Genomic DNA, 20,618 nt, shown 5'->3' with positions numbered 1-20,618 from the left:
CATCCTGATGTACTGTCTGCACCACCCATGTGCTTATTGTAGTCTAAAATGCACACAGATTTGTACACTTCAGCAATCTGACCCCAAACCACCACTGGTTAAGTACTTTAATCATGAATGGTTGTCAGGATGTGGCCATCTCTCCTGTCTGAAAATTTCACCTCTAGATGTTCATCACTACTCAAAGCACTGCACTGTCTCCTCTGAAGCTTTATACATACAAGCTCTTTTGGGTAACCTTTACAGTTAGATCAGATTGTGCCACAAGCAACAGTGTCCACTTTGAATAATCGCACACCAGTGTAGAAGTTATCCATGTCTAAATGGTGACCTTTGTTAAAAAAATCCTCTTCCAAGTTCCCACACAATTTTCTCACGGACTCCAAAAGTGGACAGGAAACTGGGGAGAGGGGACTGAGGGTAGTGGGGGAGGTGGAGTGTTAATCGAACAATCCCTACAAGTGTGCATACACCTATACACCTTGAAATTACAGACATATCCAGTACTACTTTGACAGCACATCACATACATCTTAATTCTATAACGTGCCGTTTTCCAAGGAATGGTCTGCCTAAAAACCAAACAGCCGTTGAACAGGACCAAAGACTCATCCACAGCTATTTCTTTCCCTGGAGCATAGATCACTGAAAAGGGACCTACAAAATGAGCAAGGACTGTTGGAATCTTAAAGAAATGGTCACAGTCCCTGTGATCCGTGGCAATTCTGAAGCATTATCAACAAAATGCAACATCCAGAGCAAGAGCAAAAGCAAACACTGATAATGACTTATGGTTGCAGGTATTCTAGTCATTGCCATCAAGGGGCTAATAGGCGACTGCTTCCTGAACAAGCACTTCAAAAAAGTTAAACCCAAGAACTTCTTCAGCTCATCCAGATATGTCAGTTCACCTGCTAGTTCTAGAGTGGGGGTTAAGTCTGGCACTCAAATACTGTTTAGCATTCAAATGAGTCTGGTTAACAGTCTCATTCAAAAATACATTGTACATAAACAACTGAAAGACATTTATAGCCAGAACATTTTCAGTATTGACTATACACCCTTGGGCACCACTAAAGTCAGGCAACACAGGCTGTACCATGTTTGAGGCAACCCAGAATTCAGCATTTCCAATGGGAAGCCTTTCAGGCCTAGGCTGCAGTCCAGCCTGCTCTAGCTGCATTAGCGGCATATTACTGCCCTCCTCTAAAAGAGGCACTTCATCAGCACTAATAATGGATTCATCATCAGATGATTACTCTTGGACAGAAAATTCACTGTCAGAATTTTGGACTTCCTCCTTTGACTCCGATGCAGTCAGTCTCAGGACCACGGTCCGAGGAATTTTTGAAAAGGAAACAAACAACGTGCTGAGCGGTAATGTGGATAACGATAATCCTTACTGATAAAAGTAACACAACAATTAAGTCAACTATAACCAACTGTAAGGAAATGCCTCGTTGGCATGGTTACCCCCTGACTTTTTGCCTTTGCTGATGCTAAGTTATGACTTGAAAGTGTGCTGGGACCCTGGTAACCAGGCCCCAGCGCCAGTGTTCTTTCCCTAAACTGTACCTTTGTCTCCACAATTGGCACAACACTGGCACTCCGGCAAGTCCCTTGTAACTGGTACGCCTGGTACCAAGGGCCCTGATGCCAGGGAAGGTCTCTAAGGGCTGCAGCATGTCTTATGCCACCCAGGGCACCCCTCACTCAGCACATGCACACTGCTTCACAGCTTGTGTGTGCTGGTGGGGACATGGCACTCCCCTCAGACTGCCATGCCAACCTCACACTGCCTGTGGCATAGGTAAGTCACCCCTCTAGCAGGCCTTACAGCCCTAAGGCAGGATGCACTATACCACAGGTCAGGGCATAGGTGCATGAGCACTATGCCCCTACAGTGTCTAAGCAAAACCTTAGACATTGTAAGTGCAGGGTAGCCATAAGAGTACATGGTCTGGGAGTTTGTCAAACACGAACTCCACAGTACCATAATGGCTACACTGAAAACTGGGAATTTTGGTATCAAACTTCTCAGCACAATAAATGCACAATGATGTCACTGTGCAATTTATTGTAAAACACGCCCAGAGGGCATCTTAGAGATGCCCCCTGAAAACATACCCGACTTCCAGCGTAGGCTGACTAGTTTCTGCCAGCCTGCCACACACCAGACATGTTGCTGGCCACATGAGGAGAGTACCTTTGTCCCTCTGTGGCCAGGAACGAAGCCTGTACTGGGTGGAGGTGCTTCTCACCTCCCCCTGCAGGAACTGTAACACCTGGCGGTGAGCCTTAAACGCTCACCCCTTTTGTTACAGCGCCACAGGGCATCCCAGCTAGTGGAGATGCCCGCCCCTCTGGCCACTGCCCCAATTTTTGGCGGCCAGGCTGGAGGAGATAATTAGATAAAAAAGGAGTCACTCACCAGTCAGGACAGCCCCTAAGGTGACCCTTACTTTTAGAAATCCCCCATCTTGTGGATAGAGGATTCCCCCAATAGGATTAGGGATGTGCCCCCATCCCCACAGGGAGGAGGCACACAGAGGGTGTAGCCACCCTCAAGGACAGTAGCCATTGGCTACTGCCCTCCCAGAACTAAACACACCCCTAAATTCAGTATTTAGGGGGTCCCCAGATCCCAGGAAACTAGATTCCTGCAACCTTAACAAGAAGGACTGCTGACCTGAAGCCCTGCAGTGAAGATGGAGACGACAACTGCTTTGGCCCCAGCCCTACCGGCCTGTCTCCCAACTTAGAAGAAAACTACAACAGCGATGCATCCAACAAGGACAAGCGACCTCTGAAGCCTCAGAGGACTGCCCTGCAACCAAGAAAAAACTCTAGTGAACAGCGGCCCTTTTCAACAACCTGCAACTTTCTTGCAACAAAGAAACAACTTTAAAGATTTCACGTTTCCCGCCGGAAGCGTGAGACTTTCCATTCTGCACCCGATACCCCCAGCTCGACCTGCGGAAAACCAACACTACAGAAAGGACTCCCCGGTAACTGCGAGCCTGTGAGTAGCCAGGCGACCCCCTCCTGAACCCCCACAGCGACGCCTGCAGAGGAAATACAGAGGCTCCCCCTGAACGCGACTGCCTGTAATATGGGACCCGACGCCTGGAACCAACAATGCACCCCCAGGACCTGAAGGAACCAAACTCCAGTGCAGGAGCGACCCCCAGGTGACCCTCTGCCTTGCCCAGGTGGTGGCTACCCCGAGTAGCCCCCGTCCCTGCCTGCATCATTGAAGTGACCCCCCGGGTCCCTCCATTACATCCTATTTAAAACCAGACGCCCGTTTGCACACTGCACCCGGCTGCCCCTGTGCCGCTGAGGGTGTACTTTTTGTGCCTGCTAATGTTCTCCCCCCACCCCCGTGGCCCTACAAACCCCCCCCCCCCCCCTGTTATGCCCCCGAGGACACGGGTACTTACCTGCTGGCAGACTGGAACCGGGGCACCCCTGTTCTCCGTTGAAGCTTATGTGTTTTGGGAACCTCTTTGACCTCTGCACCTGACCGGCCCTGAGCTGCTGGTGTGGTAACTTTGGGGTTGGCTTGAACCCCCAACAGTGGGCTACCTTGGACCCAACTTTGAGACTTGTAAGTGTTTTACTTACAGGCAAACTTAACCTTTACTTACCTCCCCCAGGAACTGTTGATTTTTGCACTGTCTACTTTTAAAATAGCTTATTGCCATTTTTACAAAGACTGTACATGCTATTGTGATTATTCAAAGTTCCTTGAGTACATTTGTAAATCTTGAACCTGTGGTTCTTAAAATAAACTAAGAAAATATATTTTTCTATATAAAAACCTATTGGCCTGAAATTGTCTTTGAGTGTGTGTTCCTCATTTATTGCCTGTCTGTGTACAACAAATGCTTAACACTACCCTCTGATAAGCCTACTGCTTGACCACACTACCACAAAATAGAGCATTAGAATTAGCTATTTTTTGCCACTATCTTACCTCTAAGGGGAACCCTTGGACTCTGTGCACACTATTTCTTACTTTGAAATAGTATATACCGAGCCAACTTCCTACACCAACACTGTTGCAAAATAAGTAATAAACAAACTGTGGCTTTATGAAACAAAAAGTAAGACTACTGCCATATAGTAATCTGGAAGGAAAAGTCAATCAATAGAAAGTCCTATATTCTGAAAAAGGATACCGCTCACTTGCCAGAGACCGCTAAGACCGAGGATCAAGTGCGCCTACTCTGCACAGACACAGCATACACCAAAGAAGTCCCACTGGAACAGGATAGAACGTGTGCAAATCAGTATGTTGCTTTGAAAAACAATCATATAAAAAAGCAAAAGATTCGAACATTAGTACAGAATTCATAAAAATTATACAGACATGCCAAGGATACCTATTAGAGGAAAGGATTACACAATGAAGTGCTTAACCACAATTTCACAAACTAAAGACCTGTCAAAGCTGCACCTGGAAACAGGAGTCACCAACAGGATGGATAAAACCATTGGCTCTACAATTAAAAAGGAAAATTAAAACACAAAAAAATAACAATATCAATCACAATACACTAATAGTCCCCCAAAACAAGTCATGACCAAGGCAAAACAAGCATTTGCAATGAAACAGGTCTTGCATTTGCTTGAGTTAGAGCTATTGGCGTTGTTAAGTAATAACTGGACTTTTCTTGCCACATAAATTGGTCAACCCTGCCTCATAATTTCATATTTTGCTGCCACACAATTCCAGTGGCCCTGCATATAACTAAAGTACTTCCATTTACCTTCTTCCTCTGTCTGCATCCAAAAATGAAAATGTTGCCATTTAGCATCCTAATTTTAAATCTGCCATGCTATTTCCAATAGAACACCACTTTCACCACCCAACCATCAGAGTTGCTGGCTGGCTAATACAATTCCCAAAACAAGACACCCATGGAGGAGTAACGAGAGAAATAAACTAGAAGGGTCACCCAAAGATATCAAGAGTGTTCAGACAGTCATAGTGTAGTAAGGATGTTAAGTTGGGATGAATCATGGTCATAATTGCAATAAGGAGAGATTAATAAAACATCGACAATTATCAAATACACCCAATAAAAACCTTTATCAGAAATAAACCTTTGACATTAGACTGTAATGCTGAGAACAGCCCATAGAGGACACCACAATAAAAATAGCATTTGAAAGAAACATGGTCATGTTTCCATATAAATCTAGCTAGAAAATGGGGGATTGACCCATAACTCATGAACCTGGGTATACACAATATCAGTTACAAATGGTCCCCACGGGGGAAGCTTAGCACTTAACTTCCATGGCACTTTGTTATATATATACAGCAAGTGCTTGAGAAGGGAATAGTCATGAAAGTTATATGCTTTTATTTGAGTATGAAGAAAGTCAATTATGACAAATTGTATAAGGTGCTCCAGTGTGTTTACGGCGCAGTGCAAAGTCACAAGGTGAATAAGGTGTGCTGGTGCTATATGCATATGTGACTAGAATTAATTATAGTGTTGTCCTGGGATATGTCTTTTTAGATATCCACATTTTACCCTATTGTCGGGTTAATTAATGCAGGCTCATCATCTAGAGACACCTTGAACAAGACAGATATCAGGTTGTTGTAAAAGTCCTTCCAATAAACACTACATAAATACTGAAAAAACGGATATCTACCAGGAATGGGCGTGGTTTGTCACCCTTCGTGGTCCACAAGAGGTCCAGGGGAAAGGGCGTTGCTGATAAATAATGACATCAAAGGTGGCGCTTATGACATCCAATAATACAAAAGGTAAAGACTGAAAGTTAGAAGTACGTGTATATGGTGCCCGCATGAGACTCCCATATATATATATATATATATATATATATATATATAGACGCAAATTGTGCCTGACACAAGCACAAAAATCATGCGAGTGCAAGCCCGGAAGTGGAGAGACGTAAGTTACGTCCTATACGGACTGAGTATGTTTACATGCTCCTAAATGGGACCCTTCTTTCACGAGACCTTATGTTGGTAACCATATATAACCAAAAACAAGAATAAAATGCCCCTTTCTGTGTGAGCAGGCATTAGTATGCAAAACAAATGGATTGGGTCTGTATCATAAACATACCCCCAGCATGCTCATATTGGAGGCTTCAATTCACAGAAGCCATGTGTTAGTGAGCCTGCGTAGAAAAGTGTCCAAAGGACAACTTAATATTACACCCGCTGTTACAGCAAGGGAGTGGGTTTTTCAAAACTTTAAAAAGGAAGTCAGGGAATCAGACAATTAGGCTCGGATTAAAGGAAGCTGTGTGTTAGTGACCCACCATAAAAAAGTGTCCATGGAACAATTTAATACTCACCCGCTGTTAGAACAAGCGAGCAGGCTTTCTAAAACAAAAGGAAAAGTAAGTAAGCCAGGCAATCGGGCGGTCAGACCCCTCAAAATGTTCCAGGAGCGTGCCAATGTTCACGCTGTTATAATGATAAAATGAATAGCGATGTCTTTTCAATTTCTTTGCCGGAACAAAAGCAGAAGCTAGCAATGAATAGGCGCTTACGTACGAGGGCCATGGGGTCTCAAAACTGCCGGGATTAGAACAGCCAAGTCGTGAACTGTGTACGAAGTCTGCGTTGCGCAGCAGCCCCTCTAGTTACGTTGTCATCAAGGCTTACGTCAGACGTGGCATCGGTGTAAGGGCTTAACCCTTAAGGATCCAGTCCTTCGCTGCAGTGCATAGGTGTACGGAGCCTCAGTGAGGAATTTACAGACGGAGGGTATGTACTTTGACACATCCACTGATATGCTAGTCACAATGGATATACAATCCCTGTATACCAGTATTCCCCAAACTGATGCCCTCCACGTAATCTCTGAATGACTAGAAACACGGGAACAACTAGTGAAGGTACCGACATGGTTCCTTATAGACCTGTTAAAGATAGCTATGACCAATAATTTTTCCTGTCTGATTATATATTTACCCCCTTAAAGGTGTAGTGCCTTAGGTTTTTTTTTTTAGGCCTATCAGGCCTACTTCAATACTAAGGCCCTTGGAACACACACCATTACAAGCTGTAAAACAAAAGTATCAGGCATAAGTGAGCTTAAAAAGGGACTGAATGGTGGGAGGGGTAATAGTATGGTAACTCTTGGATGACCTAAAGGTTGGTGGTAGTCACATTTCTCTGGGACCTCCACAGGCTGAGTTATGGGCAAAAATGTTTTGAGAAAAAATGCTTGCCAAGTATTAAGGGGCGACTTTACCCTAGTGAAGTAAATATTGTGGTGTTGGCTCACCCGCTGTGCTAGGAGAGCTGAGTTGCAGATTTTTATGTGTTTTTAGTAAAGCATTTATCAGTTATAAGTGTTTTGGGAAAGCTATGGAGTGTTAAGGGGAGAACCAAAGAAATTACTCTAATTAGGTAAAAATGTGACCAGCACTCCAATATTGCAGATGGAGTTAGCGTTGTTGGCGCTCTGAGCGTTGAGGGCCATGGCTGCCATGGAGCAGGAAGAGGAGAGACCAAAGAAAAAAAAGTAGTTCACCCACACCGAAGTATATTGGTAATCGTGCAATTATCCATGTAATAGGGTTAGTCTGCAAGGTGGTAACAAAATGATGTTTGAAGCGCCACTTTGGAAGTTATTCTTTTAAAACTTGCAAAAGTAATGGGAGTTTCCCACAGCACACCTGCCTGCAAATTTTGTAATGATTGATCCAAATAGTCCCGGGCTGCACATTAGCTATCAAATTTATATATTTCTAGCCATATTTGGTTTTCTAGTGGGTCAGCTCTTGAGGCATCTTCTCGTTCCAGAGTTTGATGAAAGACCAAACTCTAACCAAATTTGTCTTACTAAAATTAGAACATATTTTGCATCTGGTCAGTTGCTGTTTCAGTACTGATTTTGAATAAGGATTATTAAAGTTGGCCGGAAACCCCAGATGGCATTTCAAATTTTTCTTCAGTAGCTGATTTGTTAGTCTCTGTATTCCATCTTTACACATAAATATAAATGGAAAATAGACTGAAAATACTTTTATATTTTTTATTTTATTTTTTTCCCTGCATGCTTCCTTATTTTTAAAAGTGAAAACATATAGAAATATATATTTCTTGAGTAGCTTTCCATTCTAAGTCATGACTGCCAGGCCAATAACTGTGATAACTGACCATATTGAGGCAAGCATCCAAGACTGTGTGTAAGTGAAGCAGTTAAATATTGGAAAAACGTTAATTGGGACGTAGTGTTTTTTTCACAGAACACAAAATTAGTATGGTTATATACCGATAAAGTTAACAACACATACATATGTGTAAATAAACATAATCTGGTTAAAGCAGGAAGCGTATAATTAACTTCTTTATGGGGAGCTATTCTTTGTCAGTGGTGCCGTGCAAGGGATTGATGCTGTACCCGGAGAACAAGCAACAGAATGGAAAGCCATAGGGGTAATAGGTGGTGTGTGCTAGCAGCTGTTCCAATAGTCTGTTGGAATCATAGGGAAATCCAAAAAAGGTGAACTATATTTGCATGAAACTTAGAAAGCTTGAAGTCTCCAGCACGTGATGCTATGTCCTATTCTCGAGTGCAGTATATCAGTGAATAAAACATTGTGCTGCAAATCTTGACCATCATGCTAGTATTTCAGACCTACTCTAGAAAATTCTCACTTTATGTAGTAAGACAGTCAATTTTGACTATTTATGCCATTTGTACCTAATTGCTAGTATAGCATCATTAATATAGTACACCATAGCTCAAGCCATTTCTAGCACTACGGAATGAAGACAAACTACTATGCTGGTCAAGAAGAGGAGAGCAGTTCTGAACCCTCATCATTCAGTCTGTTCAATTTCTGGCCTGTGTAAAACAAGTACTTCTTTACTAGTGTTTTTTTTTTTCTTTCTTTAATTTGTTTACCAGGGAATGCAAATGGGGCTTCTACTGCCTTATGGGGTGTTAAAGGTAACTGTGTGAGGTAGGTAATTTGTAATTGTTTCCTATATTTAAGTTTTCAATAGCTTATACGAGGCCCAAGCTTATCGCAACCCTTTACATAGAGCAGCTACATTTCTCAAGTTAAATATAGTAGTTATATGGAAACAAAATACTTTTTTACCTAGTACTTGCAAAGCCCTTCATATTTTTGGTTTAACTAGGCAAAGCATACAATTTGTATATGAAAAACATATTGAAGTTAAGTATGCCGGTGGAATCTCTTCCGGGTGGAGCCCTGGTCTGGCTTGTTCAGTATTCCACGGAACCTAACTTCTATAGATAAAAATGTAAAGAAAATAATCTGTAAGATATCCCAATGTTTATTTTTATATTGATGTTGAAACTATTCACCAAAGGACTCGGGGAGGATAGAGTTAAATTCAGTTATTGTAAACTATTCCATGATTGGCATCTGAATTGAATGAGCCTGATGAAAATGGCTGGATATGGAAAGATTATTTACAATTTAAGCAATAAGTTAATCATAAGAATATTTTATGAAACTAACCTAAAACTTTGAGTTACTAGCCTCCTTTTGGCCTCTTAACCTAGTTCAGGCAGCTTGAGTGTAATGCTAGTTAAATAAATACTCCAACTAGTTACGTAGACTAGTGGTATCCATCCTTCTCCTTGTACTTGAGCCCTACACAGGTCTGTCCGCCACCCTGCTGACTTCTGCAGAGGAGTTATCCCAGTGCTTTTCTATCTTGTACATGATGACATAGAACCCTTCTTAATGCTGAGACCTTGCCCCAACTTCGAACTCTGCTTCCTCCTGGGGGTTTCGCTAGTAACTATTCTGGACTGGATATATACTGTGACACAGACTCACCCTGCTAAGTACAGTGCTTTATCCTAATGTTCGGAGGTAATTTATCGTGTCACTTTCTTATGAAAATGCTCAATGAAGATCCTTTCTTTCTTTTTTTTTTTTTTTTTTTTTTTAAACATTAATAGAGCTCAGGAAAAAAGGGTTATAATAATGAGGTGGGGAAACGTGATGCAAATGGGGTGGGATGAAACATTCCAAAATGAAAGTGCGTAGTCACTAAAATAATAGCTTCTGTGTGTCTGTTTTGTATTTTTTATTGTTCTTTTTTCAATTAATGACGAAGGTTCGTGAAGCATTCAATTTGTATAGTCTGCGAGAACACCCATGAAATCTTTGTTTTCATAACCTAGTAATAAGGCTGATCAAAGTGAACGGGTTTGTTAACACACTAGTTTGATATGCCCTCGTTGAGGGGAATGAGTATAAGAGGATTATGCTTGTACCTGAAACTTGAGCAAATAAATCCAGCTGTGACATGAAGTGCACCTACAGTATCTTACACCAGATCATGTTAAGCTTAGCTTTACTAGGGAAGTACTGGAAATGCTCTGACTCACTGCTTGTGGTGGGAGGTTGAGCATTGTGAATGTTATGTGCCAACCGAAATATTTTAATTACATTGATTTTGTTTTCAGGAAATGAAATCTTGGTTTGATGTTCACGAATTACCGTACTTAACAACAGATACTCTAGAGGAGTTTGTGAGAAATTCTAGAAAACCGTTGAGTTGTCAGGTTGAAGCAGCACTTGTATGTGTAGGTAAGAAAAGGGCAAAGGCTGGCATCACAAGACCTCACTAGCTGCATTTTTAAATGCAAAACCTCCAAGTGCAGCTGAAGCACTGCAGGCTTGTACCAGCTGCTTGTGGAGGAAATTGCTGCATAAGCAAAACCTACAAAAGGATGATCTTTATATTGTATATCAAGTGCACCTCTAGGAGGAACAACCACAGTCTCTCTCTGCCTTGATATATTCTTTTTCGTAGCAAAAAATGAGATGCTGGGATTTTGTCTTTTACTGTATGAGGCAGTAGCTTCAGTCTCTGCTCAATGATGATGTTGGGTATGTGTTTTTTTTGTTTTCCTCCTGTCTGACTGATGCATGCAGGCTGATCGTGATTAATTGAGATATATACATTCATACACACGCAGACAAGACCAGTTAAGGTTGTAATGCATCATGCCCTTTGTCTGAATGATGTTCAATTTAATGCAGAAGCTATGCAAGCTCCAGTGTGGCTCACTTTCTTTCAGTCCTGTGTGAGGAAGGCTACTTTTCATGTTAAAGCTATGTTTGAAACACCTGCAATGCAGAGCCCCAACTAACAATCGTGGAATTCTTGAGTCTCAAGTTGGTCCGATGTACTGTATATAAATAAAACTATGCCCTTTCTGGCTTGGAGTGCTGCATACATTATGCAAAACCGAAAGTGGGGAACTATGGGTAGTTTTAGGTGGAGAGCAGCTCATTCATATGGAGCACTCTGTTGCACCAGCGTAGAAAAGAGACAGTTATTTCCTATTTTTACAGCAGTCTTTAGACATAGGATTAGCTGGTGCTATCCATGTCTAGCTGAAAAATGACAAAAGCTTTTTACCAATCCAGACCCAGTATTACAACTTTGAATTGCTAAAATACCATCCAGGCTAACCTTGAATGAATAAAAGCAACCCTTGACAAATTTTGTTTCACTCTTATTAGAGCTCGTCAGGGAGGCATATCGTAGTCCAGGCACCAGGGAGCACCCAGAATATACAGCTCGTGTGGATGACTACATGTGGCTGGGGGTTGACCACAGGACCCGGCTTAATGCACAGGGTTGGTACAGGACATATCTTCTGGTGCTGGGGGCGGGAGAGTGTTTGTTACACCCCACATATTGTATTTTATAGTAAATAGCTGGGTACAGGTGCTTTCAGTTTTGTATGGTTAGGTGACTGTCGGATTTCAACCTAGGATTTTTCAGTGGACACACAGACAGAGACACACACATCTCGTCTCTGTTTTGAACTTCTTAAGCCCGTTGATTATATTACGACATTCTCTTAACTTACCCTAACAATCTGCTCTGCTATCCCTTCCCACTGTCCCTTAAGCCCCCTCATATTCTGCTTCTCACATAATGTATTTTACCATGATATGCCATCGTGATTGTTGGAAAAGTTGATTTCATCCCCCCCCCCTTACCTACCAATCTATGTTCCTTCCCGCACCACACACCTCCTCGAGTGAACACCCTTAATGCCCCCCCCCCCCCCCCCCCCAACTTCCAGTGTGCCTTCGATTAAGGGTCTAGGCCCAAGCCCCACGAGCATCCAATACTCCATTTCTGTCTACCCACTCCATCCCAATGGTAGGTTAACACCTCTCCCTCCTCCGGACTCCCACCTCACATTTCCTATTTACATTTTCTTTTTGTCGTACTCCCACCGTATATGTGCCCCTTCCAAGGTACCACGACACAGTGCGAACATCACCTTTTTAGGGGTTTTCATCTAGCTCTTTTGATCAATTGGTTTCTTCTGCCATTCACACTTTTTTCTTCCGCCCACATCATTGGGCTGTGGATCAGCCCACTTCAGCTGTTGGCTCACTTCATTGTGAATGACGGCTTTGTGCTTTTTCACAAAGGGTACATTCACACACATTCGGTACCAAGGAATAACTTGGCAATATGTGCTCCTTATTTTTATTTTATTTTTTAACCAAAGAAGTATTTTGCATTTAGCAGATGTTTATTTTTTATATATGTGTGCTGGCCTGTCTGCTCCTCAAAAATAGTTTTACAAAAACCGTAACAAAACAAGCATTGACAAAGCCAAAAGGTTGGCAGCCAGCTCCATGTCCTACTGCTTTGCCAATGCTTGCTTTAGCTTTGGCATTAGCCAAGGCCTTTTGATTTAAATAGATTTTATTATGTGTAATCCACTTGTGGGGGCTTTCAGCCAGTCTTTTTCCACCACAGGTTTGTTATTGTTTCTCACATTCTTCTTGTATCCACTGCGGCATACAGGGTGGGGCGGTGTTTCAGCCCTCTTCAGCCATTGACTGCATTCTGTGTTTTCTCAGTGAGTACATGCACACACTAAGTAGTTCCCAATAGTGCCCGGGACTAGTATGGCAATGCACCTTTTTAAGATCAAAACCATTTTTTTGTGGGGGATGTGAATAAGCAGCTCCTGGGTGCTATTCTATTCCTACTACAGAGCAAGCATTCTTTATTTTGTACTCTGTTAAGAGATGACGACTTTTAGTGAGTGCAGAATAGCAGTGTCTGCTGGTACCTATGTTCACACTGTGGAGGCTGGTATTGGGGACCGACAGTCTACTGCTTAACGCGAGCGATGGTGTTCTTGTGCCACAATAGCATGTGGAGAAATTGGTAAACTTTCTTCCACCAAGTACCTCACAGCTACAGAAAGCATCCAAAAGCCACAGCTTCCCGAACATCCTTTCTTTAAAAAAGGCCAATTTGTCCAGCATTTCGTGGACCTTTCATTTATAGTGACGTGTAAATGTCTTGTTGCTAATATCATCATTGAGGCATCTTAGCCATTGTCTTTTTCTATGAATAAAGGAAAGAAATTGGTTGGATCTGACCTGTTTGTCAAATGTACTTTTGTATTAATTGGGCCTTGCATTCAATAATTTGTAGTTCCTAAGTAGCTTAACCTGATCAGAGTACCAGCTACCAACTTTCAATATGTCTTCTGGTTAAATGGAATATTTTCCGTAGGTACACACACACACACAAGGTAGTTAATGCCTTGCATGTACTGATTCTCAGCCTCTTGAATGGCGTTTGTATTCAAATATGCTTATATCGCAAACACATGCAGACAACAAGTATTTAATTTGTCAAGACTCCACCGTATAGTTGACTCTCTGACAGTGCTCGAATTTGAGATGCTTCTTTTAGCTTTAGTTAGCGTTATGTCCATTGTTTTACTGTTAAGTACCGTAAATAGGAGTTGGAAAGCAAGATATGAGGTCTGCCTGACCTGAAAGAAATCATATGATTGGATGGAGAGGAGATTATGCAAACTACTTACAAATGGTCACGGGCTCAATAAGACAAAGGAAGGTGGTGGTTGTCCATGTCTGTCTTTTTTTTTTTTTTTTTTTTTCTTCAGGTTTTTATTTTTTATTTTAACTCTTTATTTTGCTCCATACTGTTTCAAGAAGGGTAAGGCAGACATGCAGGATTGGAGTTTGGATATTAATAATTATTTTTTTAGTGATGTGACAGTTTTAAACCTGCCAGGCTTTAAACTTTGTCTTGGTGACTGCAGTTTAAAACATTTTTTGCCTGGAGGTCGAGCTGTATACAACTGATTACATTTCAGTTTTATAGATTGTTTAAAACATGCCATTAGACTGCTAGTCCCTAATTGTAGTTCTGACTTGAAAGCTCAGCTGTCTGCAGAGCATATTACAATTTGTTTGAATACATAATGGGCTTTGGCTTCGCCTACTCTCACATCATGTTATTGGCCAATAGGTTTATTATTCCTTCTCTAAAGAAGTGCTCCCATTTGAATGCAAGGGACTGTTTTTTCTTCTGGAAAATAAACTCTAGCACTTTGCTCTTCTATATGCATTCTATACAGAAGACAGTGTTTCTTGATTCTTGCTTTCCAGCATTGGTAAAGTTAGTAGTGCTGGCTTCTAAGTAAATGCCTCTGTTTGCGTGTATTGGCACTTTAAAGCCATGCCTGTTGGCTTTGAAAACGCTATATAGATATAGCGTGTTAGCATTGAAATGTTGCACAGTGAGCCTCACTTTCCTGTCATGAGCATTTTGTGATAGTCACTGGTCTGTGAATCATGGTAAGATAATAACTTGTTTAAAATGGAACCACAGACTGTTACAAAATCCAATTTCTCAGTCAAACACTTAAAATATGCAGTACCACTGTCAGCCATGGAAGTAACCACTTAGGCTCAAATTTAGGCTCCTACGTGGCAAAAGATGGGCCTTCTTGCATGCATTGGGCATGGTCCTTTTGTAAATTGCTTTTTTTTTCACAAGAACATATGCCTGTTTTCTTTCTAACCCACAGCTTTATTAAAACCTTCCTGTGCTGTACGCAAGTACTACTTTAGCAGGATGGCAGAAAAGCTCACAAGAATTGCCATCGTCAGCCATGACAAGTGCAAGCCAAAGAAATGTCGTCAGGAATGCAAAAAGAGCTGTCCTGTTGTTCGAATGGGTGAGCTAAAGTGTTCAACTAGATATGTTGCAGTGTCCTTTCTATTAATTCATTTATCAATGCTTAGGACCTTTATTGTCCACATTTAGTTTGGCCCTTTGACTTCACTTTCTTATTATATGGAGGGGGGAATTTTGTTATGAATGGTGTTTGAAAATAATATGAAAGCCCATAAACAGACTTATGATTTAAGCTGGTGTCTCAGGTGCCAGAAGTGTGCAGTATTTTATAGTTATACTATGAAGGGAGGCTGATAATTCTATGGCAGGAGCGGAGGAGAGGGTTATGCAGTCACTTTCATGCGTTATTTTAAGAGCTACCAATCATATTACATTAACAATAAAAACTACAACCTCCATAGTCAGACTACAAAAACCCTTGTCAGTTTTGTGGGTGCAGGAAACCCTTAAAATCTTTCACCCTAAAATATTACCTTACCAGCACACCCACGGTGAGATGAATTGGAGACTACGTTAAACCTCAGTTTCATGGCGCAATGTGCCCTCTAGATAGGGCAGTTTGCAACACATTAAAAATTCAGTCAAGTAAGGCAGACTCGGCTGAATTCTAGGGCAGGAATAGAATTTTAAAGTATTTATTTCAAAAAGTCAAAAGAAGTGGCACAGAATCCCAAATGTTAATGCTTGAAGTCATTGCCATGAGGTATCAGTAGATAAGACATACAGAATAAAGTGCAAAATGAGAATAGTGCCAAGGGAGGAGAAAAATCAATTCGAAAATGGGCAGCATCCCTAGTTAGCACCAAGAAAGCTTAGGAAATCTCTGGCTCACTGTAGGAAGTTGGCTCTGTATATACTCTTTCAAAGTAAGAAATAGCGTGCACAGCCAAAGGGTTCCCCTTAGAGGTAAGATAGTGGCAAAATTCGATAATTCTAATGCTCGTTTTTGTAAGTGTGGTCGAGCAGTAGGCTTATCAGAGGGTAGTGTTCAGCATTTGTTGTACACACATAGGCAAAAAGTGAGGAACACACACTCGGACTTACTCCAGGCCAATAGGTTTTTATATTGAAAAATATATTTTCTTAGTTTATTTTTAAGAACCACAGGTTCAAGATTTACAGTTAATACTTTAAATGTAAGGTACTTCACTTAGATACTTTAGGAACTTTGAATGAAAGCAATATCACATACAGTCTTTGTAAAAATGGCAGTAAGCTATTTTTAAAGTAGACACAGTGCAAAAATCAACAATTACTGGGGGAGGTAAGTAAAGGTTAGTTTTGGAGGTAAGTAAAACACTTACAAGTCGCAAGTTGGGGCATCGGCAGCCCACTGTTGGGGGTTCAAGGCAATCCCAAAGTTACCACACCAGCAGCTCAGGGCCGGTCAGGTGCAGAGGTCAAAGAGTTTCCGCAAAACACATAGGCGCCTATGAGGAACAGGGCTGCTCCGGTTCCAGTCTGCCAGCAGGTAAGTACCTGCGTCCTCAGAGGGCAGACCAGTGGGTTTTTGTAGAGCACCGGGGGGGGGCACGAGAAGGCACACAAAGTACACCCTCAGCGGCACAGGGGCGGCCGGGTGCCGTGAGCAAAGCAGGTTTCTGGTTTCAGGTAGGAATCAATGGAGGGACCCGGGGGGTCACTCTAGCGATGCAGGCATGCACGGGGGGGCTTCTCGGGACAGCCACCAACTGGGCTAGGCAGAGTCGCCTGGGGGTCACTCCTGCGTTGAAGTAAGGTTCCTTCAGGTCCTGGGGGCTGTAGGGGCAGTGTTGGTTCCAGGCGTCAGGTCCCTTGTTACAGGAAGTCGCGGTCAGGGGGACCCTCTGGATTCTCTCTGCAGGCGTCGCTGTGGGGTCTCAGGGGGGTCGTCTCTGGTTACTCACGGGCTCGCAGTCGCTGGGGAGTCCTCCCTGAGGTGTTTGTTTTCTGCAGGTCATGCCAGGGGCGTCGGGTGCAGAGTGCGAAGTCTCCCGTTTCCGGCGGGAAACGTGCAGTCTTTGAAAGTTGCTTCTTTGTTGCAAAGAAGTTGCAGGTTTTGAACAGGGCTGCTGTTCACAGGTGTTTCTTGGTCCTGTAGTCCAGGGCAGTCCTCTGAGGCTTCAGAGGTCGCTAGTCCCTGTCGGATGCGTCGCTGGAGCAGGTTTTCGAAGTTGGAGACAGGCCAGTAGGACTGGGGCCAAATCAGTTGTCGTCTTCCTCCTTCTCTGCAGGCTTGCAGGTCAGCAGTCCTCCTTCTTTCACGTCGCAGGAATCGATCTTCCTCGGTTCTGTGAGCCCCTAAATACTCAATTTAGGGGTGTGTTTAGGTCTGGGAGGGCAGTAGCCAATGGCTACTGGCCCTGAGGGTGGCTACACCCTCTTTGTGCCTCCTCCCTGTGGGGAGGGGGGCACATCCCTAATCCTATTGGGGGAATCCTCCATCTGCAAGATGGAGGATTTCTAAAAGTAAGAGTCAACTCAGCTCAGGACACCTTAGGGGCTGTCCTGACTGGGGAGTGACTCCTTGTTTTCCTCATTATCGCCTCCAGCCTTGCCGCCAAAAGTGGGGTCAGTGGCCGGAGGGGCGGGCATCTCCACTAGCTGGGTATGCCCTGTGGCGCTGTAACAAGGAGGGGTGAGCCTTTGAGGCTCACCGCCAGGTGTTACAGTTCCTGCAGTGGGAGGTGAGAAGAATCTCCACCCAGTACAGGCTTTGTTCCTGGCCACAGAGTGACCAAGGCACTCTCCCCGTGTGGCCAGCAACATGTCTGGTGTGTGGCAGGCTGGCAAAAACTAGTCAGCCCACAATGGAAGTCGGGTATGTTGTGAGGGGGCATCTCTAAAATGCCCTCTGGGTGTACAATTGATACCAAACTTCCCAGTTTTCAGTGTAGCCATTATGGAGCTGTGGAGTTCTTTTTAAACAGACTCCCAGACCATATACTCTTATGGCTACCCTGCACTTACAATGTCTAAGGTTTTGCTTAGACACTGTAGGGGCATAGTGCTCATGCACCTATGCCCTCACCTGTGGTATAGTGCACCCTGCCTTAGGGCTGTAAGGCCTTCTAGAGGGGTGACTTAACTATGCCACAGGCAGTGTGAGGTTGGCATGGCACCCTGAGGGGAGTGCCATGTCGACTTAGTCATTTTCTCCCCACCAGCACACACAAGCTGGAAAGAACTGTGTCTATGCCGAGTGCCTAGGGTGGCATAAGACATGCTGCCGCCCTTAGAGACCTTCCCTGGCATCAGGGCCCTTGGTACCAGGGGTACCAGTTACAAGGGACTTACCTGGGTGCCAGGGTTGTGCCAATTGTGGAGACAATGGTACATTTTAGGTGAAAGAACACTGGTGCTGGGGCCGGGTTAGCAGGGTCCCAGCACACTTCTCAGTCAAGTCAGCATTAGTATCAGGCAACAAGTGGGGGGTAATTGCAACAGGGAGCCATTTCCTTACAACACTCACCACCAAAATCTGGGGTGAATGTACAGTTTTCTTGCATAGAAAATAGCCTGTTTCTGTAAAATCATCATAGTGCCAGCAAAACAATTAAACTCTCAGCAAATTGAAGCCCAGGTCGATTAGATGCCCTATTGCCTTAACACATAAGCACTATCCCACTACATCAATATTGATTCTGCCCACTCTATACTAATGTCGTCTGAGATGGCAGGACCGACTAGTTAAAAGAACCACATTTTGATACTATGAATGAATGGAGTATAGTAAGGTAGCGAAGGCCCTTGTGAAAAGCAGCATTACTATAGATACGTTTCTTCACAAACAAGAGCAACTTCAAAGGAAATAAACAAACATGACTTGCTTGATGTCAGTGTACTGCAGAAATGATGAACAGTGAATGTGCAGGGGGAGACCTCCATTTTGAACAAGATGATCACTAGGCTTAAATTGAGGTCCAGTTAGAACAACCCAGAAAAACACACTTTTATAAGGCATAGCAGGTTTGCTTGAAATACTGTAAGGTTATGTCAGTGTGTACATGTAAATTCAACAGTAAATCCACATTCTGCATGTTTTTAATAATTCACAAAAATATAGAATGCTCAGAAACTTTAACACTTTATAACCAATCACAATTCACAACGTCTTGTATTTGTGCTGAGCTACTACTGGTGTCTTCTTTCTTGCTCCTCGGCTGCCTAAGATAGGAATCTGTTTCACTCATGCTGTTAAAGTGATAGCAGTAGCTAGTTATGTTCGCTTGGACTCTCCCGGCAGCAACAATGCCATTAATTTGTCCTCCTCCCAACTCAGTACTTTGAGCCTGAGAGCTTCAAGACGTCCCACCCTCTGCTGGGTGATGTTGAAATGTCTATCAGCCTCTGGGTTATTGCAGGTTCCTCAAATCATTTTCTTTACCTCACTGTGGCCTAGATAACTTGCCTGATTCTGACAATCTGGCTGTAATAATCATAGAATTGGCAATAGCCATGGGAATCCTACAGCAGGGCTCGCCTGAGGGCACCTCGCATTGCCCCCGTGCTATTGGGACAAGGCAGTAGGCAATGTACCGTAGCACATTTAGGACGTCTTCCTCTTAAGGAACTTGAGTTGAGAATGCCTGTGTTTTGTCATCTTCCTGGCCCTCATGTTTTATGATCCTCCTGAATCAGGTGCCCACATTTACCTTGCAGTAGTTGATGCTGTTTCCTGTATCCAGGCCAAGACAAATGGGCTTTAGACCAAGTCCAAGTGACACAGACCTATGTGCAGAAATGTTTATTTTGTCTTTTTGTGGCCCCTGGGCCACCAACTTCAATCTTTTATTAGCCACTGTTTCTTCCCCTGCACATGAAACCTCACAAGGGTCTGCATTACAACTCAGGAAGGAACATCACTAGGTCCACAACCCATTACCTCAGAGGAAACGACCTTCCCTAAGGTAGACGGCTTGGGGCCTTAATGCACCTTACCTAAAATGTCTCTTGAGCATACCCCAACTGGGAAGTGTTGATGATCAATCGGAGAACTGTGACACATTTTTAGGTGACCTGTTGGATGATGTATATTTAGATGATTCTGATCACTGATTTGGGTCGGTCCTGGCACCCCCTTTCCTAAGAGGAAGAGAAGGCTAAGTGAAGGAAAGAGATGAGCGCCCTTCCAATTATTTCGATTTCCATGCCACTGCCCTCTCCAATGGCACTTTCAATCCAGAGGATACTCGGCCGACTGTAGTGGCTTAGACACTATCTGCAAAGTTGTTGACCTCTATCTAGTTGAGGCTCAATAAACCCTTTCCAAAGGGCATTGGGAGTCATTTGAAGGCGGAATACCTCAGGCTGCCTTAAAAGGTTCAGCCACTGAGACTCCCAGTGTTGATCTGAAAGTGGTAACCCTTTTTAGGGAAGTTTGTGCTGACCATAAAATGGTATTCAACCAATCCAGGAGAGACTATTAGAATAAGCTCTTGGACCCGTCTGATCCTTTAACAAAAACTTAGAGCTGCCCTTGAAGGCTGTGGACCTGGAAATTTTAGTGAGTTGGTCGTTGCGGGGAATTGGCCTCTTGAGAATTGCACCACCTCCGTAGAGAGGTAACGTTCCATTCTCTTGTGCATTGACCCAAAGCTATGTGAGATTTCCACCAGTGAGGTGGCGCAACTGCTGG

General features: G+C 43.3%; 1 protein-coding gene across 1 annotated transcript in view; it reads left to right on the top strand.

Moving 5' to 3' along the window:
* Window positions 1–20,618, top strand: part of ABCE1 (ATP binding cassette subfamily E member 1) — a 222,238-nt gene that overhangs the window by 7,152 nt on the left and 194,468 nt on the right. Inside the window, exon 2 of the mRNA XM_069242598.1 lies at window positions 14,892–15,041. Coding sequence (XP_069098699.1) covers window positions 14,939–15,041 — 103 coding nt within the window. The 5' untranslated portion in view covers window positions 14,892–14,938. The remainder of the gene's footprint in view (window positions 1–14,891; window positions 15,042–20,618) is intronic.

This window comes from Pleurodeles waltl, chromosome 1_2 (assembly GCF_031143425.1).
Source record: "Pleurodeles waltl isolate 20211129_DDA chromosome 1_2, aPleWal1.hap1.20221129, whole genome shotgun sequence".
NCBI classification, from domain to species: Eukaryota; Metazoa; Chordata; class Amphibia; order Caudata; family Salamandridae; genus Pleurodeles; species Pleurodeles waltl.
The sequence above is the reverse complement of the archived record's forward strand: the minus strand, read 5'-3'. Positions and strand labels throughout refer to the sequence as shown.